Here is a 27679-nt window from a genome sequence, read left to right on the forward strand (position 1 = left end):
CGACAGACTCAGAAACACACTGGGTTGAGGATGCACTGTTCTCTACCTGCAAAGGAGTACACATGCAGGTTATGGTAACGTAAGAAAAGCACACATAAGGGAAGCAGAGTAGTTAGAGAGACACGTGGTCTAGCTACTTCTGGTATAGAAGAATGCCCAAAACATCTAGGAGAGATAATCATCAGAAGGAAAAAAAAAAAGCTGATATTAAAAAAAGCTGAAAATATATCAGTAAAGCATGTTAAGAGATTAAGTGGGGTACAGAAACCATTTTGTAGTGCACTTTGGTTGGTTCTCTTATTGACTATGGCATGGACAGGGAAGCTGTGGTGGTTGAACTAGGTGTCACCCATAAATTCGTGTGTTCAGAATGTTAGGTCCCCAGCTGGTAGTCATGTGGGAATTGGAGCCTCCTGGAGAAGGTGTGTTCTTGGGGGGGTGAGACTATGAGTAGTATAGCCAGCTTCCCTTACCAGTGTTTAGCACAATTTCCTGCAGCTATTGTCCATCTGATGTTGGTCAAGAAGTGATGTCCAGGGCTGGAGAGATGGCTTAGCGGTTAAGCGCTTGCCTGTGAAGCCTAAGGACCCCGGTTCGAGGCTCAGTTCCCCAGGTCCCACGTTAGCCAGATGCACAAGGGGGCGCACGCATCTGGAGTTCGTTTGCAGTGGCTGGAAGCCCTGGAGCGCCCATTCTCTCTCTCTCCCTCTACCTGTCTTTCTCTCTGTGTCTGTCACTCTCAAATAAATAAATTAATTTAAAAAAAAAAAGTGATGTCCAGCCCCTGAGCATGCCACGTTTTCGCCTACCATTATGGAGTTTCCCTGGAGTCTAAGCCAAAATAAACCCTTTCCTCCCACAAGTAGTTTTTGGTCAGGTGCTTTGTGCCAAAAGGTAAAGGTGAATGCAACAGTAACGCTAAAGCAAATGATTATAAATCCCGTTTATTAAACTGGGTGTGGTGAGGAACACCTGTAATCCAGATGAGGCAAGTGGATCACCACAAGTTTAAGGTCAGATTGTTCTACATAGTGAGTTCCAGGACAACCAGGACTACATAGGAGACCATGCTACAGATGGTTGGATGGATGGATGGATGGATGGTTGGATGGATGGATGGATGGATGGGTGGGTGGGTGGGTGGGTGGATGGATGGGTGGGTGGAAGGAGGTAAATCCTCTTTGTCCATCTTGTCCTGTCTGACACTACTGCTATACTGAAGGAAATGAATAGATGATTAAATGAATTAATTTGAAAGTACTCTTGACATCAAGAACCACCAAGGAATAAACTCTCCATGTCGATCCCCTCACCAAGTACTGAATGCTAGTCTAACAAATGAAGTACACCCCCAGCCCTTGGTTTCTGAGACAGAGTCTCACTATGTAGCCCAGGCTGGCCTCAAATTTGTGACCTTCAACCTCCCAAAGCACTGGGATTACAAGCACATATCCACACCCATTGGCTATCTTAAACAAACTGGCAACTTCTCGCAACATGGTTCTCTTTTGTCATCATGCCTCTTGCCTATAAGTATTCTAAAACTGTCATATTAGAAACTCATGGAAATGGCTCTACCACCCCCACATGGATAACATCTAGCAACTGCCTGATAAATAAAGACTCAAATTCCAGCTTTCATCCCTCATCACAATCCTGTATAATAGTCTTCAAGCTTACCTTGGACATCCAAACAAACTATGTGAACTTCTTAGCAATAAACCTATGCATGTTATACTTAAAATGACACTTCCAAGTTTATTCTATTGATAAGAAACCAGAAATCTACAAAGTAGAATGAGAGGGTTTTCCTAAGTGACCTTAGATAAGAATACATTTAATAGAAAAGAATGTGTAAAATCTTCTTGAATAACACTTGATTTCTCAGTTACACATGAAATGTTTAAATTTAACCAAAATGTTATTAGTTAGCTATCTTAAGAACAATGAGGACTAGGTTACGATACAGTCCAAATACTAAAAGTGTATTCACTTAGTCTTAATAGATTGTTCTCTTACTGCTATGTGTATGCTTTCTCACTGGGGATTGAGTCTTCTCAAAGCAAGGATCATCTTTGATATTTCCTATACTGGTAAGAACAGAGTGAGCAATTAGTTGGCAGAAATAATGAGCCAATACATACTTCGTAACACAGAGTGTGTCCCTGCACTGGCTGACAAGAGTCTCTCGGTCATCTTCTCTTTGGGGCCGAACAGTAATTAATTCAAAAGTGTTGCGTCTTGCACAAAATTCTCTGTTGGCTGGTTCTATTTGACGACTTGTACAGTTGGCAAGATTTATCCTTCCTATGGGATTCTTTAAAAATAAATTGCAAAAATATTAACAGAAAATAAGCAAGGCTATTTAAGTCAATGAGCATTTTAAGCAAGCACTTTTAACCACTCAGCAATCTCTCTAGACCTCAATAAGCATTTTAAGTAGAGTTTAAGCTATTACACATTAAAGTTCAAAAGCCATTAATTTAAGAGTTAAAACTTAGCAATCAGTCAGACATAGTGGCACACACCTTTAATCCCAGCACTCAGGTGACAGAGATAGGAGGATCACTGTGAGTTCAAGGCCAACCTGAGAATACATAGTAAATTCCAGACCAGCCTAAGCTAGAGAGAGAGCTGCTACCTCAAAAAGAAAAAAAGAAAGAAAGAAAACAACAATCCTATTAAACGAAAATGTTTTCAAGTATTTAAAAAATATATTTATTTGAGAGAGAAAGAGGCAGATAGAGAGAGAATGGGTGCATCAGGACCTCCAACCATTGCAAACGAACTCCAGATACATGTGCCACCTTGTGCATCTGGCTTACATGGATCCTAGGGAATCAAACCTGGGTTCTTTGGCTTTGCAGGCAAATGCCTTAATCACTTAGCAATCTCTCCAGCCCAAATAATTCTTTTTTTTTTTTTTCATATACTAGCAAACCCTACAGTTGACAACAACAACAACAAAAATCTCTTTAAAAAATATTTCTAGGGGCTGAGAAATAGCTTAGCAGTTAAGGTATTTGACTGTAAAGTCTAAGGACCCAGGTTCCACTCCACAGAACCCACATAAACCAGATGCACATGGTGGTACACGAATCTGGAGTTCGTTTGCAAGTGGCTAGAGGCTCTGGTGCACCCATTCTCTCTCTCAATAAATAAGGAAAAAGAATTTTTTTTAATAAATATTTTATTTATTTGTAAGCAAAGAGAAACGGAGAGGGAAAGAAAGATAAAATGGGCACACCAGGGCCTCTTGTCAATGCAAACAAACTCCTGATGCACATGCCACTTTGTGCATCTGGCTTTACATGGGTATCGGGGAACCAAACCCAAGAAAGACATCAGGCTTTGCAAACAAGCATCTTTAATCACTAAGACATCTCTGTAGCCCAACTTTTTTGTTGTGGTGGTGGTTATTCTTATTCCAAGGTAGGGTCTCACTCTAGCCCAGGCTGACCTGCAACTCATTCTGTAGGCTCAGGCTAGCCTCAAACTCACAGCAATCCTCCTACCTCTGCCTCCCAAGGGCTGGTATTAAAAGTGTGCACCACCACACCTGGCCTGTACATATTTTGCTTGTGAACCCTTCTATAATTTAAAATATAAACATAGTAACTCTATATCCATTTATACTATCCCCACAACAGTGCTGGAGGCTGCTGAACCCAGGGATTTGTACTTGGTGCATTTCCTAGACAAGTGTCCTACTACTTAGCTAGATCTGCAACCTCTTGTGAATCTTTTTAAAACAAAAAACAACACTGCCTGTGGTGATGGGAGAAGGCTTGCACATGTGTAGATCCGAGAACAACCTTAGGATCATTTCATTTAAAACCTTCTATTTATCGGGCTGGAGAGATGGCTTAGTGGTTAAGCGCTTGCCTGTGAAGCCTAAGGACCCCAGTTTGAGGCTCGATTCTCCAGGACCCACGTTAGCCAGATGCACAAGGGGGCGCATGCATCTGGAGTTCGTTTGCAATGGCTGGAGGCCCTGGCGCGCCATTCTCTCTCTCTCTCTCTCTCTCTCTCTCTGTTGCTCTCAAATAAATAAACAAAAAAAATTTTAAAAAAAACCTATTTATTCATGTCTTCACAAATGACATTTCTTCTTTTTTTAACACTAAAAAGTAACCTGTTGATCTGGAGATATGGCTTAGCAGTTAAGGCACTTGTCTGTGAAGCCTAAGGACCCAGGTTCAATTCCCCAGTACCTATGTAAGCCAGATGCACAAGGGGCACATGCACCTGGAGTTCATTTGCAGTGGCTGTAGGCTCCCTAGCATGCCCATATTCTCTCTCTCTTTCAGCAAATAAATAATTTTTTAAAGTAACCTGTTATGCATATATGCCACAACTTTTAGCTAATTCATCTTTTATTTTTGTCTTTGATTTGTTGTTTTATGTGGTTGTTTTTTTGTTTGTTGAGTCAGCATCCTACTCTATCTAGCCCAGGCTGATCTGGAACTCATGCTGTAGCCTAAACTGGCCTTGAATTGAGTTATCTTGTTATGTCAGCCTCTCATGCTGAGATTATAGGTGTGAGCCACCATGTGCCACAGCTCACTCATCTTTTGGTGGACCTTTAGGTTGTTTCCCCATCTTGACTGTTGAGTAATTTAGCAATTACATCTCTGATATACTAATCTTTATTCCAGAACAATCACACTAATCCCACTACTGGAACTGCTGGATTGTATGGTAATTCTACTTATAATTTTTGAGGCCCCTTCATTTTGTTTACAAAGCCATCAACAGCATATAAAGGGTTTTTTCCCCCTCTACATTTTCACCAGTAGTTGGTACCCTTCATCGTTTTGATAACAGCCGATCTAACACGTGTGACATGATAGTTCATCATGGCTTTGCTCTGTATTTCTCTGATGATTGGAGACAGAATATTTTTTCATGTCTGATGGTCACTGGTATGTCTTCTTTTCTATTCAAGTCATTTTCCCATATTTAAAATAGGTGGGCTGGAGAGATGGCTCCATCAGTGAGGTACTTGCCTGCAAAGCCTAATGACCTGGGTTTGATTCCCCAGTAAAAAACCAGATGCACAGAGCAGTGCATGGGTCTGGAGTTTGTCTGCAGTATCTAGAGGCCTTGGTGCACCCATTCTCTCCCTCCCTCTCTCTCTGTATTTGCAAATAAATGATAAAATATTTTTTTAAATAGGGCCTTTAATCCCAGAACTTGGGAGGTAGAAGTGGGAGAATCACTGTGAGGTCAATACCAGCCTGAGACCTCAGAATGAGTTCTAGGTCAGTATGGGCTAGAGGGAGACTATCTCAGTATTGGGGAAGAGGGGAGAGAAAAACAACAAAATATAGATAGTATTTATCTCAGTCATGGATAATTTTTCTTCTCAATCCTGCTTATTTCTATTTTTAAGTTTGGAATGGTAAATAATCAAACGTGGTAATAATGCTAAGTCCTTGCATAGTGAGTCTGGGGTGTGGCTCAGAGGTAGAGTTCTTGCCTTGCACAAGGCCCTGTGTTAATGCTAAGTTCTTGCATAGTGAGTCTGGGGTGCGGCTCAGAGGTAGAGTTCTTGCCTTGCACAAGGCCCTGTGTTAATGCTAAGCTCTCGCATAGTGAGTCTGGGGGTGCGGCTCAGAGGTAGAGTTTTTGCCTTGCACAAGGCCCTGTGTTAATACTAAGCTCTCGCATAGTGAGTCTGGGGGTGCGGCTCAGAGGTAGAGTTCTTGCCTTGCACAAGGCCCTCTGTTCAATCCCCAGTATCTCAAAAAGCCTAAAACAACAAACAAACAAAACAAGAAAAACACTATTAATATCTGCATAATGAGATAAAATTTATAACACAAAACTGTATTAAGTTTTGAACAAATTCAACCCCACTGTTTTCCTGTGGGTGGTTTTCCATTACTGGTTTATTAAAAATATACTTAAGTCAACTAGTTAATAAAGTATCAAAATGAATTTAACATACTGCCAAATGAAAATGTCAACAAATATATTATGAAACATTCTAAGAGAAGGGGGGATTATATACCCTAGAGAATTTTTTAAAATTTATTTGAGAGAGAGAGAAGTAGGCAAAGGGGTGGGGTGGGGGGAAAGGGCATGCCAGGGCCTTCAGCCACTGCAAACAAACTCCAGACTCATGCGCTACCTTGTGCATCTGGTTTATGGTCCTGGGGAATTGAACTTGGATCCTTTGCAAGAAAGTTCCTTAAACACTAAGCCCAGGGAATATTCAGAATGGTTGAATTATAAGGAATAGATACGTTATAAATTTTACACAGCTTTGTGTACTTGCATGCATGTGTGTGTCAGCAGCCAGAACACTGTAATGGCTCAAAAAGCACATGCAAAGTAGAATCTGGGAAGAGAGGACGGAGACAGTGGAATACTTGCACAAAGCATCACACCAATGTCCATCAGGGTTTTCACCATTGACCATCACTCTGTAAATTACCTTTCGCCTCTCATCATCTGGGTAAGTCCAGTAAGAGATACAGTTTCCAAACAGAACACACCACCTTCGATGCCAGGCACCAAAACCACTAACATCTTCAAATATGGTCTGGAAAAATCAATTGAAATGCTGGCTTTAGAAACTTGAGGAAAATTTCCCAACAATGAAGTCCTGGTTCTGAGTGTTAAGCTTCCATATATAGTCATATCTTATGTTATTTTATACATTTTTCACAGTCTTTTACCTTACTAATGAAAATTAGATTGCTTATATCAGAAATAATTTAAACATCACCTACAAGTATTTAAGAATATCTAGATAAATGTTCCTCAAATAAATTTACCTAGTTTAATATGCCTAAAAATATTGTGTACTCTCACGCCTTTCATCCCAGCACTTGGGAGGCAGAGGTAGGAGGATCACTGTGAGTTTGAGGCCACCCTGAGACTACATAGTGAATTCCAGGTCAGCCTGGACTAGAGTGAGACCCTACCTCGAAAACCCAAAAATAAATAAATAAAAAGTTAACTCCAGGGCTGCAAAAAAAAAAAAAAATATTGTGTACTCAATGCTCCTTAAAAAGCAGTGAAGAGCCGGGCATGGTGGTGCACACCTTTAAAAGCACTCAGGAGGCAGAGATAGGAGGATCACCATGAGTTCGAGGCCACCCTGAGACTACAAAGTGAAATCCAGGTCACCCTAACCTAGAATGAGACCTTACCTCAAAAAACAAACAAAAAAAAGCACAGGTGATAGAATATTATTTATTGTAACTAGACAGATGGCTCAGCAATTTAAGTGCTTGTCTGCAAAGCATTAGGACCCAAGCTCAATTCCCCAGTACCCACGTAACACCATATGTACAAAGTGGTGCACGCATCTGGAGTTTGTTTGCAGTGGCCAGAGATGCACCTATTCTCTCTCTTTTTCTATCTGCCTCTTTCTCTCAAGTAATTTAAATACTTTTTATTTGTTTGCAGAGAGAATGAGAAAATGGGCCTGCCAGGGCCTATTGTCACTACAAACAGACTCCAGATGTAGGCACTAGTTTGTGCATCTGGCTTTACTCAGGTACTAGGGAATCAAACCCAGGTCATTAAGCTTTGCAAGCAAGTACCCTTAACCACTTAGCTATCTCTCCAGCCCAGTGACAGAATATTAAGGTAACCCTATTTCATAGAGAAAGCTGGCATTTCATGTTGATTCAGGAGAACAGATTTTTCTAACAGAATGAGGAGTCAATCCCTGATGATGGTCCTTGATGACTGCTGTGACTCACACAAGAACTGTGAACCTGCCTGGCCAGGAAGCACACAGACAAGTCAGGTGTTTGGTCAGGTCAGACCTTAGGAATACAGAAGACATTCTACAGATGGGTGTAGTAATAATATAGGGGGCAGGTAGGTCTCCAGAACAGGTAACCAATAACATCTACATGCACATTCTTCCATTTAAACAGTACAAACAGAAGCTGGAGGGTTAGGGGGTTTAGTGATAGTCATAACTGAGCCCTAGTTTATGCTAAAGCTCTTACTTTTTATTTTTTTTAAAGTTATTTTAGGATCTTTTCTGTTAAATAACAAAACAAGGGGGGAAATGTAACAATACTGTACAGGGTAAGCAACATTTGTTCTGCAAAGGACCAGAGAGTAAGCATCTTAGGTTGTATTGCCTATAAGATCTCGGGTATGAATATTCACCTTTCCTGCTATAGTACAAAAAACAGCCAGACCCTAAGTAAACAGGTGCCCTATGTTTATAGAAGTGGACAAGAACAGCCAGGGAACTGACTATCCCCTGGAATAGACAATCCAAAGGTCTCTGTTGAACTACAGAATGCATTATAGCTATTATATCTTCAAATCAAACCTTCACTTTTTCTGACTGTTTGTGAGCTAATAAAAATCAGCCCTAATTTGGTTCTTGTTGTAACAGGTGTCATTCTAAGCACATTTTTTATATATTGAAAGGCAAACAGAAAGTCAATGAGTATGGGTGTTCCAGGGCCACCTGTCACTACAAATGGCCAAAAACCATGTCAAAGAGTCTTGCGTTCTTTCTTACTACATTTCTGTAATAAGGCAAATCTTCAGGATTTAAGAAAAGAGTAGATGTGAAGAGATCTAACAGCTAGGCAAGAGCATAGCTTAAAAATTAAATAAAGCAGGTAACATATGCAAATGAACCAGCTGCCACAGAGATTCTTGGTTGCTAAAGGTACAAAAAGCAAAATAATATGTACATTAAAAGGGCAATAGGTAAACCTGGCTTTCAGTCAGGAATTTGTAGTAAAAATACTTTTTTGAGAGTGTCTAGTGCTACCTGCTAGATACAAATATGAAAAAAAGCTAATCAGGAAGAAAAATGTGTGTTCACAGTATCCCTAAGATTTCAACTTTTAAAATGTGAATGAACTCTCTCGCAGGACAGGACTCTACAAGGATTCTATTCTCTCTGCTCTTCTGCTGCAGAACTGGTTTCAAAGAGCTGCTCCCAAGGCTGGAACAACTCAGACCCACATCTGCCTTAACCACTCCTCCTTCCATCTCTTTACATGGCAGCTGGGACACTGGGTCTCTATTTCCTCTGCCTGGACATTGCCTGTTCAGCTGCCTTGGTGTTCCTATGCTCAGTTGTGCTCACTTACTCCGGGGAATTATGATTACTGCTGTGCTAAGGACATCTTCATCGTTACCTCAATCAAAAGGACTGTCTTGGGGCCAGAATGCTGGCTTGGCAGCTAAAGGTGTTTGGTTGCAAAACATGACAGTCTAGGTTTGATACACCAAAACCCATATAAAGCCAGACACACAAAACAAGATGCACATGCATCTGCAGATCCTTTACAGAGGCAACAGATCCTGGGGCATACCCATCCTCCCTCTTTCTCTCTCTCTGTGTGTGTGTGTGTGTGTGTGTGTCTGCTTTTTTCTGTCTCAAATAAATTTAAAAAACAATTTTTAGAGGCTGTCTTGAGTTCCAAATCCAGGTATTTGAAACTTATCTCTAAAATTCAAAACACCTAACTCATTAAGGCTTCCCCTATGGATGGGGATTAACTGGAAAGAGGAATGAGAGAACTTTTCAAAGTGTAATAGCCTTTATCTTAATAGAAATCTGGGTCACAAAGATGTCTACACTTGGAAAAATTAGGACATGGGTACCTAAGCTTTAAGGAAAAGTGATTATATTATACTTTGAAATTGTCCCACAAAGAGAACAGAAATTGAACAATGGTTAAAGGTTGGCTAAATATTTCATAGGAGAAGAAGAGTGAAAAAAACATTACAGGGTAAAGATAAAACCTAGATGTTCTAACCTGACTATGTTGTTGTTCATTGTAAAATACTGATAGCTTACAATTTTTCACAAAAGAATATTGAGAGGAAAACACAGCACTCCTACCGAGTGTGAGAAGAAGCATTCCCAATCTCTCCAGGTCCCTTTTCTTACCAGCATCCCTGCCACCCAACGTGTGTAAGGCATGGATCTGAGCACTATTCTAATTTCTGCTTTCCCTCTCCTTACAGCCAAACCACAAGGGTGTGCCCTTCATCTCTCCCTGCTGGTCTCACATCTCTCGTCTGCTAATCAGTCTTTCAAAGGTGCCATTCTCCAGTCCATCTTCCACTCATCATTCCACATAATTTTCCCCAAATCCCACATTTGTTGTTTTCCTCTGCTCTGCGTAAAACCCTGTAACAGTAACCTATTAGCTCCAGAATATACTCAAAGTCTAAGTTCTTCACAATACTCAGCCCATTCTACCCATGCATAGTCTCCTCCAGTCTCAGTTACTGCCCCCAAATGCTAAACTCTAGTTATCCTGAAATACTTGACACTCTGAGAGTCAACACTATTTGGGTGAGGGTGAGAGAGGAAAGGAACTGCCAGGCAGCATTCCCCACCCTCTACCCCCGCTAACTTACTTATTAGCTTAGAAGTTACTACTTCCAGTAGCTTCCTTTAGTCCTCCATAATCAGTCAAGATGGATGCTCCATGAGCTTACACTCATGCACATTATGCTTTTTCCTGTTATGGTTCTGTGCTGCCTTTGTCTGTTCACTTCTCATTATGCAACTAAAAACTCCTCCCGAGTAGAGGAACTATTTATTTTGTGGCCTGATCTATTCCAATACCAGCACAGTGAGTGTCACAAGTCTTCACTGAGATAGTTTGTCATGTACTTACATAAGATATTCATTTCTATAGGACACCAAGTCTGTATCTTACAAAACATGAAGATCAGGTGGTGTTACTTACCAGAAAACCTTTCTCTTCAACATTTGAATTCACTTGACAGCTTATTTTCAAATAAATATGACCTTCCAAAGGAGATAAAAAAGGCACCTGTGAAGAAAGAGGGTAAACTATTTGCAAAATAGTCTTTCCCAATAAATCATGAACACAGAATACTATGCCTTGAAAATACATCAATTTTCTAAAACTGTAATATAAAAGGCTACTATTTCCTTAGTGATGAATGTTTTTAAAGAATAAAATCAGGGCTGGGGAAATAACTTAGCAGTTAAAATGTTTGCCTGTGAAGCCTAAGGATCCCGGCTGGATTCCCCAGGACGTATGTAAGCAGATGCACAAGATGGCACATGCGTTTGGATTTTGTTTGCCCTGGTGCGCCCATTCTCTCTCTCTGCCTCTTCCTCTCTCTTTAAAAATATAAATAAGTAAATAAATAAATAAGATATTTAAAAAAGAATAAAATCATTCAAGGTAGAATTTGACAAAAACAAAGTCCCAAATTCATATAATTGTGAGAGAGAAAACACAGATTTAACAATAGAATACATGTGCTTATTTATTTTTCATCAAGAGGAGAAAACACTCATACGAGTACGGAAAGGCAGACATGGTGGTGCACACTTGGGAGGCAGAGGTAGGAGGATTACCATGAGTTCAAGGCCACCCTGAGACTACATAGTGAATTCCAGGTCTGCCTGGGCTAGAGTGAGACCCTACTTCAAAAGAGTATGGGTAGACCAATGGCTTAAATTCCTACAATAGAAATGGAAAACCTGAGCTTCCGGTTAAGATGGCGGCATAGGAAACACGCCAAAGCAGCCTAGAGAAGAAAAAGCCAAAAAAAAAAAAAAAAAAACCAGAAAAATACACTCTTCTACTAAAAAGTGAGGTGTATAAGAAATTGTCACCTGCAGCAGAGAAGCAGGAGAGATCCAGAGTGTCTAGAGCCACAGAAGCAGCAGAAGTGGCTCCAGCAGTGGTGGCACCAGGTCCCCATGGCCACAGCCATAAGGCTCAACCTGAGCCGCAGGCAAAGCCAGGTGAGGGGACCCTCCACTCAAACTCAAGAAACATGAAAGGAGGACAGCAGGGAAGAACGGAGGAGCAGCTTGTGAGGAAGACTAGTGGAAGGACCAGCAGGAAAACATCAGCTACCATCCACAGCCTCCCCTCCCCCATCACCAGCCAGCACCAGAGACCTGGGGAAGGGAGCTCACCTACACAGCACCCACCAGGTGATCAGAGCACCGATCCAGCAACCCAGTGACCCAGCCAGCCTACTTGAACCCATAGCACAACCAAGAGGGACCCAAGCAGAAGCGAAGCATAATTGAGAACCAAAATCATTCCAAAAGGTAACTGGGATTACACCAGGGAAGAGTCTCACATGGTCACAAGCTGACCTGGAACAGACCAGAAATCTTAACCTCCTAGTTGACAGGATTAAGGGTGTGGGGCAACACATATCATAAGGGACTGTGATTTTGTTTAAGAATCTAGTAGTCATAATACCTACTTTTGTATAAATATTCTGTGCTATTTTCAACTGAATGTGTACAGTGCTTAGTTAAATTTTAGAAGCTGCCTGCATTTTGTTCCACCCAGCCTTCTTGAATACTCTCATAGCAGGCAAACCTAACATCTAGGGTCACTTTGATAGTTACACTGAGAGTCTTAAGAGCCATACCTAGCACCTTAAACTCCTACCCTGAAGATATCTAACATTAGATTGATTGATACTTCTAATAATACTGCAGCTAACTAGAAAAATCAAAAAAAAGAAAATCCAAGCATTAAATTAATTCAAGATGCAAAATATGTACATTATAAAAAGAAACACAAAAAAATCAGGACAATATAAATCCACCAAAAAGTATTAATGCATCAGAAATGACCTCCAATGAGACTGATTTAGAGGAGATGCCTTAGAAAGATTTCAAAAGAATGATTGTAAATATGTTCAAGGAAATCAAAGGAATGAAAGAGGAAAACAAAGAAATAAAAGAAGACACAGGAAACCAATTTAATAAAATGAGGTCAATATAAGACATAAATAAAGAAATGGAAACAATAAACAAAAACCAGTTAGAATTACTAGCAATTGGGATGAAATAAAAAACTCTGTAGAAAATCTCACCAGTACAAGGGACAAAGGAAAGGACAGAATATCTACACTAGAAGACCAGGTGGCAGATCTAATACAGTCCAACAAGGAGAAATACAAACTAATAAGTAAGTATGAATGGGAATTTCAAGATATTTGAAAAGATCAAATATAAGAATTCTGGGTATAGTAGAGGGAGAAGAATGTTACTCCAAAGACACAATAGGTGTTTTCAACAAAATCATAGAAAGAAACTTCCCCCAGATTGGGAAAGAGGTGCCAATGCAGATGCAGGAAGCCTTTAGAAACCCAGACAGACAAAACCAGGAAAGAACCTCTCCTCACCATATGATAAACAAACTACCAAACACACAAACCAAAGAAAAAATATTGAAAGCAGTTAGAGAGAAAAATCAAGTTACCTACAAAGGCAAGCCCATCAGGATTACAGCAGATTATTCAACACAAACTTTAAAAGCCAGAAGGGCTTGGAGTGATATATTCCAAGTTCTGAAAGATAACAACTGTCAACCAAGGTTACTTTTATCCTGCAAAGCTATCCATTCAGAGAGATGGAGAAATAAGGACATTCCACAACAAAAGCAGGCCAAAAGGAATTATTTGAAGATAAAACCAGCTCTAAAGAAAATACTTGAAAGGATCCTTCATGCTGAAGAGAAAGAAAAGCACACATATGAAGGAACCTGGAAAAAACAAACCATACTCAAATACTAGTTAATACAAGAAAGCAAAGGTAAAACTGAAAGAACAGCAAAACAAGCAATAACAAAAATAAATACACACCTTTCAATAATAACTCTTAACATCAACGGCCTCAATGCCCCAACCAAAAGATATAGGTTTGCAGATTGGGTTAAACAGCAGGATCCTTCAATTTGCTGCCTCCAAGAAACTCACCTTTCTACAAAGGATGGACACTATCTAAGGGTAAAAGGTTGGAAAATGGTGTTTCAAGCAAATGGGCCCAGAAAACAAGCAGGGGTTGCTATCCTAATATCTGACAAGGTAGATTTCAGTCCAACAATAGTAATGAAAGATAAAGAAGGTCAGTTTATGTTGATTAATGGCACACTCCAACAGGAGGACATTACAATCCTAAACATATATGCATCTAACATGAGGGTTCCCAAATTCATAAAACAAACACTATTAGAACTAAGGTCACAGATAACACTAAACACAGTGGTGGTGGGTGACTTTAACACCCCACTCTCATCAATTGACAGATCATCCCAGGAAAAAAAACCGAGAGGCATCTGGACTAAATGAGGTCATAGAAGGAATGGACCTAACAGATATATACAGGACATTTCATCCAAATGCTGCAGAATATACATTCTTTTCAGCAGCACATGAAACATTCTCTAAAATAGACCATATATTAGGACACAAAGCAAATCTTAACAAATTCAGGAAAATTGAAATAATTCCTTGCATTCTATCTGACCACAATAGAATTAAACTACAAATTAATAGCAAGAAAGGCTATAGAGCATACACAAAATCATGGAAACTAAACACTACCCTACTAAATGATGAATGGGTCAATGAAGAAATCAAGAAGGAAATCATAAATGTTGGTGGGGATGTGGAAAACAAGGAACCCTTCTACACTGCTGGTGGGAATGCAATCTGGTCCAGCCATTGTGGAAATCAGTGTGGAGGTTCCTAAAACAGCCAAAAACTGATCTACCATATGACCCAGCTATAGCACTCCTAGGCATATATCCTAAGGCCTCATCTCATTTCCTTAGAAGTACGTGCTCAACCATGTTTACTGCTGCTCAATTTATAATAGCTGGGAAATGGAACCAGCCTAGATGTCCCTCAACTGATGAGTGGATAATGAAGATGTGGCACGTTTATACATGGAGTTCTAATTTAAAACAAAATAAAACCTACTATCCAGTTTTGTTGTTGTTGTTGTTGTTGTTTTTGGTATTTCGAGTTAGGGTCTCATGCTAGCTCAGGCTGACCTGGAATTCACTATGTAGTCTAGAGTGGCCTCGAACTCACGGAGATCCTCCTACCTCTGCCTCCCACGTGCTAGAATTAAAGGCGTGTGCCACCACGCCCGGCTAGTTTTTTTCTTAATTAGTATTTCCATGTTTGCAGTTATCTTTATAATATTGACACACTTGATCTTCTAAAATACGTGCTTGCATTTAGTCTAACTTTAATGGTGAATGTGCTTCTGACTTCAAAACTAATACCAACGTGTCTTATATGAAGCCGCGAACTAATGTCAACCAAGGCCAGAATAGATTTTTCTATTTTAATTTACAGTATCACTAATAGCTGTTTCAGTAGATGGTAAGTCACAAAAAAGGAGCCACTTTAGTCTCAAACACAGTTACTAATTTGTTAATTCTAATTAGTACTCAGAACAAGAAAGAATCGTAAGTCAGATAAATATAGGATTTTAAAAAATTAATGCAGGCTGGGCAGTTGATAGAATGCTTGCCTAACATGCCCAAAATCCTGGATTTGATCCCAAGAAGCAAATAAGCCAGGAGTGCTGGCCATAACTGTGATCCCAGCACTCTGGGGGTAGAAGCAGGAGGATTAGTCTTTGAAGATCATCCTCAGCAAAGGCAAGGAGTTCAAAGCCAGCCTGGGATGCATAGAAGTAAGTTATTTGCCTTTAATCCCAGCACTCAGGAGTATAAAGTAGATGGGTGCACATGAGTTCAAGGTTAGCCTGGGGCTACAGAGTTCCAGGCCAGCCTGGGCCAGAGTGAGACACCACCTCAAAAAATAAATACATGAAAATAAAAGTACATAAAATAAAATGGAAGAGAGAATACCCCAATAATAAACATGCATGAAAAAAATTTAGAAATTTCTTAAGAAAGCTTTAAAGAAATATGAAATTTGATAAAAAGATGCCCATATCTAAAAGTTCAACTACATATTACATATATTCCTAATTATTCAAAATAACCAAAAGCACATGAGAGTAGTTAATTAGAATGATTTGTTTTTAAGCAAGTTAGTTTCAAGCAAAGAAAATATGGCAACCTTTTCCTGGAACAAATAGCTCAGTATCTCTTGCTCTCTTACATCATAATTTATCTAAAACAAACAAACAAAAAAGACAAAGAAAAAAAGGAAAAGTAAACATCCAGCATCAATCTGTTAAACTAGCTGAATTACTAAATAAAAACTTACATAAAACTTTAGATATTCATATTAACATGTTCAGATACACTTGGGTATTAAATCAGTGTTAAAATTTAAAATATAGTCACCTTTTGTCAATCAACTAAAAGAAAACATTGGTATATCTGAACCTAATACTCCTTCACAGGGAACATAAGATCCTTGGGAAATGAGGTGACAATGCTCAATGGTAAGGAGTAAATTACTAGCCTAGCATGCACAAGTCCCTGGGTTCAATCCCCAGAACCTCATCAAGCAAGTTATTAGCACAGAAAATATGAGAAACTAGGTGTTCTCACCTTTGTACAACTTTATATTTAAAATATATGTGTGTGTGTGTGTGTGTGTGTGTGTGTGTGTGTGTGTGAGAGAGAGAGAGAGAGAGAGAGAGAGAGAGAAAAAGGGACAGAGAGGCAGATAGAAAAAGAAAGAGAGAGAAATGGGTGCACCAGGGCCTCTAGCCACTGCAAATGAATTTCAGACACATGTACCACCTTGTACATCTGGCTTACGTGGGTACTGGGAAATTGAACCTGGGTCCTTGGGCTTTGCAAGTAAGCGCCTTAACCCACTAAGCCATCTCTCCAGTCCTCCCTCTCTCTCTCTCTCTCTCTCTCTCTCTCTCTATATATATATATATATATATATATATATATATATTTTTTTTTTTTTTTTTTTTTTTTTTTTTTTTTTTTTGGTTGTTTTCAAGTAGGGTCTCACTCTAGCTCAGGCTGACCTGGATTCACTATGTAGTCTCAGGGTGGCCTCAAACTCACAACAATCCTCCTACTTCTGCCTCCCGAGTGCTAGGATTAAAGGCGTGCACCACCATGCCCAGCTTAGTCCTCTATATTCTTATAACAGCCATCTATAGTAATAATCTGGGTGTAGCAACTCACACCTTTCATCCCAGAATGGGAGGCTGAGGTAGGAGAATTCCTGTAAATTCAAAGACAGCCTGGGCTACAGAGTGAGACCCTGTCTCGTGTTCTTACTCACACGTGGATGATTTAAAAACAAGTCAATCAGTGTAGAACAGTGATTAATAAAGATAGAGGAGAAGGGAAAGAGGGAATAGAGAGAGAGATCAGATACTTGAGTAGTAGACCTGGTGTGAGGGTATATGCCTATAATCCATATACTTGGGAAGTAGAGGCAAGAGGATCTGATGTTCAAGGACAGTCTCAGTTCAAACACAGCAGGTCTGAAAACCAGCCCAAGCTTCATGAGACTCACTAAAACAAAAAACAAACAATTCCCAGTCAGGTGGAAGGAATAAGGTCTAGGGTACCACTGCACAGTGGAGTAACCCCATAATATCCATATTGTCCATAATATCCCATATATGCCCATAATATCCTATTGTCTAATGAAGACATAGAAGACAGAAGCTTAAAGCCTAAAAACATCAAGGAGACACAAATTCTGCTTATTTTGATTTCATCAGTACACATTGTACACATTTTAAATACCACACCACACAAACTTTTGATAGGAATATGTTTGTAAAAGAAACATCACTGCATCCTATAGCAGGAGTTAACCTAAGTAGTATGACTCCAGTACTCTCACCCCTTAAAATGGTTTCATTAACAATTTAAGTTTGGCTATCTCACATTAAGGTAAAAAACCAGTCATTAGTGATACAATACAAACCTTAAGGTTGAAGCTTTAAATTTAGGAGGGAAGTATGGGAAAGAAATCTTAAAAAGAACTTTTCTAAGAGATAAAACTTAAATTAAATCCAGCTAGAAGTAGTGGTCCATGAAGTTCAAGGCCAAGCTGGACTACTCAGCAAATTTCAAGCCAGCCTCAGTGACAAAGTAAGACCCCCCCCAACTCCTAAATACTTAATATACTGCTCATTACAAAATATTGCTCAAATAGGCAAATTATTGTTTTTAAATTATAAACTTAACATAAATATAATAGTTTGAAGATCTAATTGGTATTAAAATATAAAAACACTTACTACCTAAAGTGCCACCCATGTATATTCATTAATAAGTGCAATTCTAAGAACAAATATTTTAAGCAAAAAAAATCTGCAAATATTAGAAAACATTATGGGATTTCCCATTGATCTACTTTTTCTAACATTAAAAAGGAAATGCAATGTATTTATGAAGTTATGTTACCTTGTCCAGAGCAAACTTAGTGTCTCCTACTGAAGACAGCGACAGTGTATAAGATCCAACAAGGGCAAAGTTACTGGTCCGCACAGCATGGAGACCTCCTGGACTGGCCATAACTATAAAGAAAGAGGGAATGCAGTTTAAATTGACTTTCTAAGTAACAGATCATGATTTCCCACTCCAACCCAGCAGAATGAGTGAAATCCAACTGCTGCTGCCAAAAAAAAAAAAAAAAAATGGTTCTGACTTTTATGTTTTTAAAAGCATTTTCTGGGCTAGAGAAGTAGCACAGCAGTTAAAGCACTTGCCTGCAAAGCCTAGTGACCCAGAACCCATGTAAAGCCAGATGCACAAAAAAGCACACACATCTGCAGTTTGTTTGCAGTGGCTAGAGGCCCTGGTGCACCCATATTCGTTCTCTCTCTTTCCCTTTGCTTGCAAATAAATAAGTAAATAAATTTGTAAAATATTTTTTAAAGAATCTATTGATTGACTGATGTGTGTGTGTGCACATGCACATGCAAACCAGGATTCCAGTTGCAGCAAACAAATGCCTTGCTTATATGGGCACTGAGAAATTAAAACGGGCCAGTAGGCTTTAAAATAAAGCACCTTTAACTGCTGAGCCATCTTCCCCAGCCACCTGATATTTTTCTTAAAAAAAAAAAATTACTGGAGCTGGAGTTCTTTTGCATTGGCTAGAGGTCCTAGTGTACCCATTCATTCTCTCTCTCTCTCAAATAAATAAATAATGGTTGTTAATTTTTTTCAAATTTATTTTTATTATTTGCGAGAGAGAGAGAGAGAGAATGGGCACACAAGGACCTCTAGCCACTGCAAACAAACTCCAGAAGCATGTGCCACCTTGAACATCTGGCTTATGTGGTTACTGGGGAATCAAACTTGGGTTCTTAGGCTTCACAGGCAAGCACTTTAACCACCATACCATCTCTCCAGCCCTGATTTTTGTCTTTTAAGAAAGCATCTCATTCTTTTTAGCCCAGGCTGGCCTTGAATTTTCAGTAATCCTCCTACGTCAAGGGCTAGGAATACAACTGTGAACCACCATGTCCAGCTTCCTCCAGTTTTAAATGTGGGGAAGATCAAACACCAAGCTTTTCCAATGAAATAAAACTATTTAGAAGGTTAACTATGAAGCTGGGAATGTAATTTAGTGGGTAGAGTGCTTGCCTAACATGCAGGAAGCCCTGAGTTCAATCCCCAGTACTATATAAACCAGGTGTGGTGATATATGCCTATAATGCCTGAACTTGGGAAATGGAAGCAAGAGGACCTTAGCTACATAACAAGTTAGGCTAGCAAGTTCAAGGCTACATAAGAAGCACATCTTTAGCAGGGCATGGTGGCGCATGCCTTTAATCCCAGCACTTAGGAAGGAGAAGGAGGAGGATCACTATGAATTCGAGGCAACCCTGAGATTACATAGTGAATTCCAGGTCAGCCTGGACTAAAGTGAAACCCTCCCTTGAAAAACCAAAAAAAAAAAAAAGAAGTACATCTTTAATTTAAGTGAGGTACAGATACGCCTTAACATTTGGGACAGTCTTGTTTTTAACAATACCAAACTAAAATGTGAACATGAAAAAGCAATTTTTCCATATGAAATATACAAAAGACTTTACGGCCAACAGTCCAAGTAAGGGGGCTGGGGAGATGACCCCACAGTTGAAGGCACTTGTATGCAGAGACCATCGCCCTGGATTCAATTAACCAACACCCACATAAGCTGGATGGAGCCAGCTAGTCTGATATTAATTTGCAGTCTGGCAGTTCATTTGCTAAAAATTCTGCCTCAAAGAAGGTTAGAGCAAAGACACCTAGACATTGTCCTCTGACCTCCACATGTGCACTCTGTGGCAAGCACAGCCATACACACGTAATAAGTAAATAAATAAATAACTAAATAATCCTGTGTGACATCAGTAGTAGCAAAGGTTACTACATAGCACAGGCCACTTTGTAAGTCTAGTATGCCATAGAGAAGAAACCAAGAGCCCAAAGGAAGCAAGTGAAAGAGACTGTCCTAAAAACCCTCTGGAAACTTAGGCCCAAAATCATTATGGAGGCCTTTGCTGTTTACTGACACCCTAGTTACAGTAAATAAGGAATTGCTTTACTGTTACAGGCTGAAAGATGTGATGATTAGGACTCAGTCAGAGATTGGTGATAACTCAGTCAGTAAAAGACTTGACATTTAAGTATAAGGACCTGAGTTCTGATTCCCAGCATCCATGTAAATACCAGGCAGGTGTAGTGGCCTCCCTATAATCTCAGCCCTAAGGAGGAAATAACAAGGGATCGCTACAGTAAGCTGGGTAGCTACACTAGACAAATAGATGAGCTCTGGCTTCAAGCTGCAGACCCTGTCTCAATACACAAGGTAGATAGAAATCAAGGAAGACACCCCACTGCACCCCTTAGCCTCCATATGCATGAACACATATGTGAATACACATGCACTCACAGCACACACATAACACAAGATCATTAGCAGCCTCTGCTGGAGCCTAACAAGGGTGCAATCAGACTTAAGGCTATTCTGGCCACTAATGTATGTTACTCAAAATGACCATATAAAAAAGTTATTCAAAGTAAATCAAGATGATGTGTATTACATAGACACATACTTGCTTATTCTTTTCTTTATTCTAAAGTCTGAAATAGTTCAAGAAGATCCACTTACCTGAAGAGTGAAGGCTGCTCTTCTAAATAAAAAAAAGTACAAATAAATGATTTCCTTTACCAAGTATATTTCAGAAAACATTTCTCCCTAGTCCCTATTAATTTTATATATTTCTTGTTTCTTTTTAGTGTTTTTTTTTTCCCCCTGAGGCCAGATCTCACTTTAGCCCAGGCTGACCTATAACTTACTCTGTAGACAAAGCTATACACCTGGCTATATTAATATACTTGTGTTTATTTTGAAAGTCTTGCTATATTGCCCAGGCTGGATTCAAACTCATAACCCTCCTCCCTCCGCCTCCCAAGTGCTGGGACCCATAGTATATTTAAGACTTCCACAGTATGAAGGGTTTAAAATTGATTAGCCAATTTACAGTTTATGTGAAAAATGTAGATTGTTCAAAAGAACTCAATTTCTTAACAATTCTACTTACTGATGTTATAGATGTAAGGAGTCTCTTTGGTGTAATAGCCTAGAAGAGAAGAGATTGTATTTTCTAGTAAATACTGTGATTGTTATATAGAAAATAATGCTTGAAAAGCCAGGCATGGTGGTGCACACCTTTAGTCCCAGTACTTGGGAGGAAGAGGTAGAAAGATCACTGTGATTTCAAGGCCACCCTGAGACTACATAGTGAATTCCAGGTCAGCCTGGGCTAAAGCAAGACCCTACCTTGAAAACCAAAAAAGAAAGAAAAGAATGCTTGAATACGAACAGATTATATATAAGTCCTTTATTAAGTCTTTTCTAGTACTGTTACAGTTAAAAACATTTTCTTCCATTTTTCTACTTTGTTTATCCAATAGGAAGTGGGAATAAAAAAAGAAACATTGAGTGAGACAAAGTATGAAGAGAGCTCAGGAGATAGAAAAGTGCTTCCCTTTAAGCATGAGGGCTTGAGTTCAATCTCCACACAAGAAAGTCGACATGGTGGCATATACTTGTAACCCCAGAACTGGGGAGATGGAGATGGTGAGCTGGACCCCCGAGGTTCACTGCTCAGCTGGTGAGCGACAGGCCAGTGAGGGCTCCTGTCTCAAGAAGGTGCATGGCATCTGAGGAACCGCATTTAATTTTGTCCTTTGGTCTCTATAAGCACTTGCACATATACCCATATATATGCACTCACATGTGCGTGCGCGCACACACAGACACACACACACACACACACACACACACACAAATACGTGCATTTTAAAAAAAGCGGAAAGAAAATAAAAACTATTACTGATGACTTAGGAATAGAACGAAAGAGCAAAGACTAGGAAGGTGGACACCATGCTCCATTCCTCACCCACAAAAGGACTGCATTCTTATAGCCAGGTATAGGTGACTTGGTAAGACAGTAATGCACAGGAAAGCACTGGAGAAAGTTTTCCTTTAGCAGTTATAAAAATTAGTTTTCAAGAAATGTACAGGAAAACTAGTATGAGATTTTCACTATGCCATTTTTGTTATGTCTTTATAACTCTCACCTTGGACTTGGATGGCTTTTTCTTACCAGGGCCTAAGGAATCTTTGTTTTGTACCTACAAGCAAACCCAAAATACATTTAGCTTAAAGTCTGGTATCACTAACAAAAATATACTGCTGATTATTTCAGAAGGTTGAATTGCTTACCAAGCTGTAAACTTCAATATTTATTTCAAAGTCACTGGACACATCTTGCCTGAAAAAATAAAGCATTAAATAAACTGTATGAAAAACCTGAAGTTACTCCTTTAAAAATAATGCACAGGGCTAGAGGGATGGCTTAGCGGTTAAGGTATTTGCCTACAAAGCCAAAGGACACAGGATGGATTCCCCAGGACCCACATTAGACAGATGCATAAGAGCACACGTCTGGAGTTTGTCAGTGGCTGGAGGCTCTGGTACACCCATTCTCTCTCTTTCCCCCCCTCTTTCTCTGTCAAATAAATAAATAAATAAAATAAAATATTTTAAAAAAATAATGCACTTACACTGTTATAGAATGCCACAAGTAAAAAAGAATTCCCTAACTTTTTAAATAAATACAATAAAAATTGGTAAGAGCACTATGTCAAAAATATACAAGTAATAAAAACTTAAGGTAAAAACCTAATAGTAACAGTAACAACTTTTTCGAATTAGATGTTGATTGTAGTTTCAAAATTTGTAACGCTAAATGACTATCTTTTCCCTAATAAAATATTAAGTGCATTATGTGATTTATTTATTTATTAGAGAAGTAGATAGAGAGAAAAAAGAGAGAGAGACAATGGGTGCGCCAGGGCCTCCAGCCAAAGCAAATGAGCTCCAGACACATGCATCATTTTATTTTATTTTTTTAATTTATTTTATTTATTACAGACAGAGAGTGTGTGAGAGTGAGAACGAGTGTGTCAGGGCCTCCAGCCGCTGCAAAGGAACTCCACATGCATGTGCCCCCTTGTGCAGCTGGCTTACGTGGGATCTGGAGAATCGAACCTGGGTCCTTAGGCTTCGCAGGCGAGCGCCTTAACGGCTAAGCCATCTCTCCAGCCGCATGCGTCATTTTATACATGTGACTTACATGGGTATTGATGAATTGAACCTGGGTCCTTAGACTTCCCAGGCAAGTGCCTTAACCACTAAGCCATCACTCCAGCCCTCATTATGCAATTTAAAACACATTTAAAAAGGAGGTACAAAAGACTTTTAATTATAGTGGTCACATAGGAAAAAAATGTGATATTCAATAGAAAAAAAATCAGAAATAAAAGAGTTAAGCTGAACAATTGAAAACTGAATATGTCCATATAAAAAATTAAACAAAGGGTTGGAGATGGCTCAGTGCTTAAGTCTCTTGTCTGCAAAGCCAAACAACCCAGATCCAGTTCTCCAGTACCCACATAAAGCTAGATGCACAAAGTGGTACATGTATCTATCTGTAGTTCGTTTGCAGTGACTGGAGGTCCTGAAACACCCATTCTCTCTGTCTCTCTTCTTTTTCTCTCTGCTTACACATAAAAATAAATATTTAGAACATAAGTTACCTGGGTATGGTGGCAAATGTTTTTAATCTCAGCAATCGGGAGGCAGAGGCAGGAGGATCACTGTGAGTTTGGGGCCACCCTGACACTATATAGTGAAAATTCCAGGTCAACCTGAGATACAGTGAAGCTCTACCTCAAAACAACAAAATATAGAAAGTCAGGTGTGGTGGTGCAGGCCTTTAATTCCAGCACTTGGGAGGCAGAGGTAGGAGGATCACTGTGAGTTCAAGGCCATCCTGAGATTACATAGTGAATTCCAGGTCAGCCTTGGCTAGAGTGAGACCCTACCTAAATAAATAAATAAATAAATAAATAAATAAATATATATATATATATATATATATAGAGAGAGAGAGAGAGAGAGAGAGAGAGAGGGAGGGAGGGAGGGAGGGAGGGAGGGAGGGAGGGAGGGAGGGAGGGAGGGAGGGAGGACGCGCGCGTGCTAGAGAGATGGCTTAGCGGTTAAGTGCTTGCCTGTGAAGCCTAAGGACCTTAGTTCCCGATTCAATTCCCCAGCACCCACGTAAGCCAGATGCACAATGTTACATGCATCTGGAGTTCACTTGCAGTGGCTGGAGGCCCTGGTGCGCCCATTCTCTATCTCCCTCTTTCTCTCTCTGGGCATGATGCCACACACCTTTAATCCCAACACTTGGGAGGCAGAGGTAGGAGGATCACCGTGAGTTTGAGGCCAGCCTGAGACTACATAGTGAATTCCAGGTCAGCCTGGGCTAGACTGAGACCCTACCTCAAAAAACAAAACAAACAAACAAATCCACAAAGAAAATAGCCAGACAAAGTGGCACACGCCTTTAATCCAGCACAAGAGTGGTAGGAAGGTCACCATGAATTGAGTCCAGTCTGAGGCTACCGTGTGAGTTCAAAATCAATCTAGGCTACTAAAGTGAGACCCTACCTCAAAACAACAAAAATAAAACAAAATAGGCCTAGGAAGATGGCTGAGTGGTTAAAGGTACTTGCTTGCAAAGTCTGCTGGCTTGAGTTCAATTCCTAAGTACCTATATAAAGCCAGTTGCATAAAGTTGCAAATGTATCTGAGTTTCATTTGCAGTGGCAAAAGGCCCTAGTGCACCCATGTTCTTTCTCTCGAAATGAATAAACATAAAATATATTTTAAGATTATAAAAGGCTAGGGATGCAGCTCAATGACAGCACACATGCTTAGCAGGGACAAAGTCCTAGTTGCATCCTGAGCACTGCACAAATAAGCAGTTATAAATAACACCCAACTGCTTAGACTATATTAACTTACAAGGGCTGGGGAGATGGCTCAGTGGTCAAGAGTGCTTACTTGCAAAGACTGCCAGCCCAGATTCAATTCCCTAGTACCCATGTAAAGCCAGATATACTAATCATGTGCAATAGCAAGAGGTTTGGTGTGCACAATCTCATACTCTCTAACACATAAATGAAAATATTGAAGAAAATAAGAGAACACTATGTCTATGAAATGCATAATTTACTTACAGAGTAAAAGAAGTAGTGAATGTCAGAGCATCACCATTAAGAGAGTTTGAAGTACTTGCTAATGGTGTGGCTACCATATTTTCAGCACCGGCTTTGAGCATAATTAAGTAATAGTAATTTGATGCATCTGTAAGAAATAATTGTATTACATAATTAGTACTGGGAAACCCAGATTTAGCTAATCAGCATTCTTGAACAGCAAAACTCATTCTGTAACTGACATATACAATTTATATATAAAATTATTAAAACTGGGTTGAAGAGATGGCTTCAGTTAAAGTGTTTGCCTGTAGAGCCTAAGGACACAGGTTGGATTCCCCAGTACCCAGGTAAGCCAGATGCACAGGTGGCACATGTATTTGGAGTTCATTTGCAGTGGCTAGAGGCCCTGACATGTCCATTCTTTCTCTCTCAAAAATAAATAAATAAACAAACTTTTTTTTAATATTTAAAAATTTTTCTGAAATAGAAAACTAAATAAGACATAATCTGAGACAGGGTAGAGTGGCACACACTTTTAATCCCAGCACTCAGGAGGCAGAGGTAGGAGGATCACCATGAGTCCCAGGCCAGCCAGGAGTTACAGTGAGTTCCAGGTCAGCCTGGGCTAGAGTGAGACATCAAAAAAAAAAAAAAAATCTTTTTTAAAAAGACAGTATCTGGGCTAGGGAGATGACTCATCAGTTAAAGGTGCATGCCTACAAAGCCTGATGGCCCTTGTTTGACTCTTCAGTATCCACACAAAGCCAGATTCACAAAGTGAAACATGCACATGGTGTTCCTTTGCAATGGCAAGAGGCCCTGGTGATTCTCATTCTGTCCTCGCAAATAAATATAAAAAACAAACAAATAAATTATTAAACAAATAAATGTAAAATAAAGTAGCTCCTTCCTACAATAATGTTCAAAATCTATCAATCAATCAATCACTCTCTCTCTGTCTCACTCACTGAGATTGGGTTTAACTCTATAGCACAGACTGGCCCCAACTTTGAAGCAATCCTGTGCAGCAGTCTCACAAGTACTGAAACTATAGGCAAGCTCCCTACCTACTACATCTTTTTTGTTGCTATTATTTCAGTGTTGTGGATTGAACCCAGGTTATCATGCATGCAAAGCAAACATTCTACCACTGAACTACATCTCCAGTCCTTTTTGACTTTTTCAGATAAGGGCTCACTAATTTGCCCAGGCAGGTCTTGAACTTGTTCCTCCTTCAGCCTCCTGAGTAGCTGGGATTATAAACCTGTGCCACCAGGCCTGGATGAATGTCCAACCTTTATTTTTTTTTTCTTTTTGAGGCAGGGTCTCAATCTAGTTCCTAAACTAACTCTCTACCCTGGGATAGTCTCAAATTCATGGCCATCCCCCTACCCCAGCCTCCTGAGTGAGCCACCACAATGCTCAAACTTCCTATCTTTCCCCAAACTTCAAGCTCACAGCTTTTCTAGCCCTCAAAAAGAAAGTTCTAATCAAATAAAAAATTTTCAAGAACTTTTAAACAACTCAACTACACTTAATTAAACTTTAATTTTGTTTAGTTTTCTAGAACTACCTTGCTTTGCTTTGAGATTCTGATGGATTCTGCTGTCATATACCATTTTACCTACTTTACTTATTTTTTTTTTTTTTGGCAGAAAACACAGGGTTATTAAAAAAAAAATTAAATTTGTGTGTGTGAGGAGGTCAGAGGATAACTGTGAGGTACCTGTGCACCGTCTTTTTGGAGACAGGGTCTCTTGCAACTGCAAACTAAGTGGCAGACTACAAACAAAAGTCAGACTAGCTGGTCTGTGAGCTCCAGATTCTACTGGTTCTGCCTCACACTATCAAAGGCACACTGAGATCACAGATGCATGTGCCACTTTGCATCTGGTTTGTGGGTGTTAGGAAACTGAACCTGGGTCTGCAGACTTTGCAAATGAGTGCCTTTAACTGCTGAAGCCATTTCCCAAGTCCATAAATTACACAGTTTAATGGATTATTCAATCCAGAAGGGCAAACGGAATAAACCTTCATTGGAGAGTCTTTACTAAGTCCCACACTCACTACCACAACCAGCCGTTCAGAATTTACAGGAGGAACTTCTACAGTAAGGTGAATTTTAAGGAGAAAAGAGTAAGATATTTATTTTAATTGGCCCAACACATTTCTACAACAAAACTACTTAATGAAAGACAAATTTCTGTTAGGATAAAAAATCATCTTAGGAAAATTTTTCCACTCAAAATTATGTTTAGCCTTACTTTAACATAAAGAGAGCTATGGTCATTATTGCATAGATTGGTAGCCCTATATGAAAACTTCCCTTATCTTTTATGTATCTATTTATTTTATTTGCATGGGTGGGGGTGGGGAGAAGGGTT

At 39.6% G+C, this 27679-nt stretch overlaps 1 protein-coding gene across 3 annotated transcripts in view; it reads right to left on the minus strand.

The window, feature by feature from the left end:
- Anln (anillin actin binding protein) overlaps positions 1-27679 on the minus strand; it is a 64603-nt gene that overhangs the window by 1966 nt on the left and 34958 nt on the right. For 2 of the 3 annotated variants that reach the window (XM_045135989.1, XM_045135987.1), the window contains 10 exons: positions 25314-25440; positions 22450-22498; positions 22305-22358; positions 21263-21301; positions 20830-20851; positions 18129-18241; positions 15850-15903; positions 10707-10793; positions 6443-6550; positions 2145-2317 (listed from right to left, as the gene is read on the minus strand). In XM_045135989.1, coding sequence (XP_044991924.1) covers positions 2145-2317; positions 6443-6550; positions 10707-10793; positions 15850-15903; positions 18129-18241; positions 20830-20851; positions 21263-21301; positions 22305-22358; positions 22450-22498; positions 25314-25440 — 826 coding nt within the window. The remainder of the gene's footprint in view (positions 1-2144; positions 2318-6442; positions 6551-10706; positions 10794-15849; positions 15904-18128; positions 18242-20829; positions 20852-21262; positions 21302-22304; positions 22359-22449; positions 22499-25313; positions 25441-27679) is intronic. The other variant, XM_045135988.1, reaches the window with a different exon arrangement.

The sequence above is a fragment of the Jaculus jaculus genome, chromosome 16, assembly GCF_020740685.1.
Source record: "Jaculus jaculus isolate mJacJac1 chromosome 16, mJacJac1.mat.Y.cur, whole genome shotgun sequence".
In the NCBI taxonomy this organism is placed as follows: Eukaryota; Metazoa; Chordata; class Mammalia; order Rodentia; family Dipodidae; genus Jaculus; species Jaculus jaculus.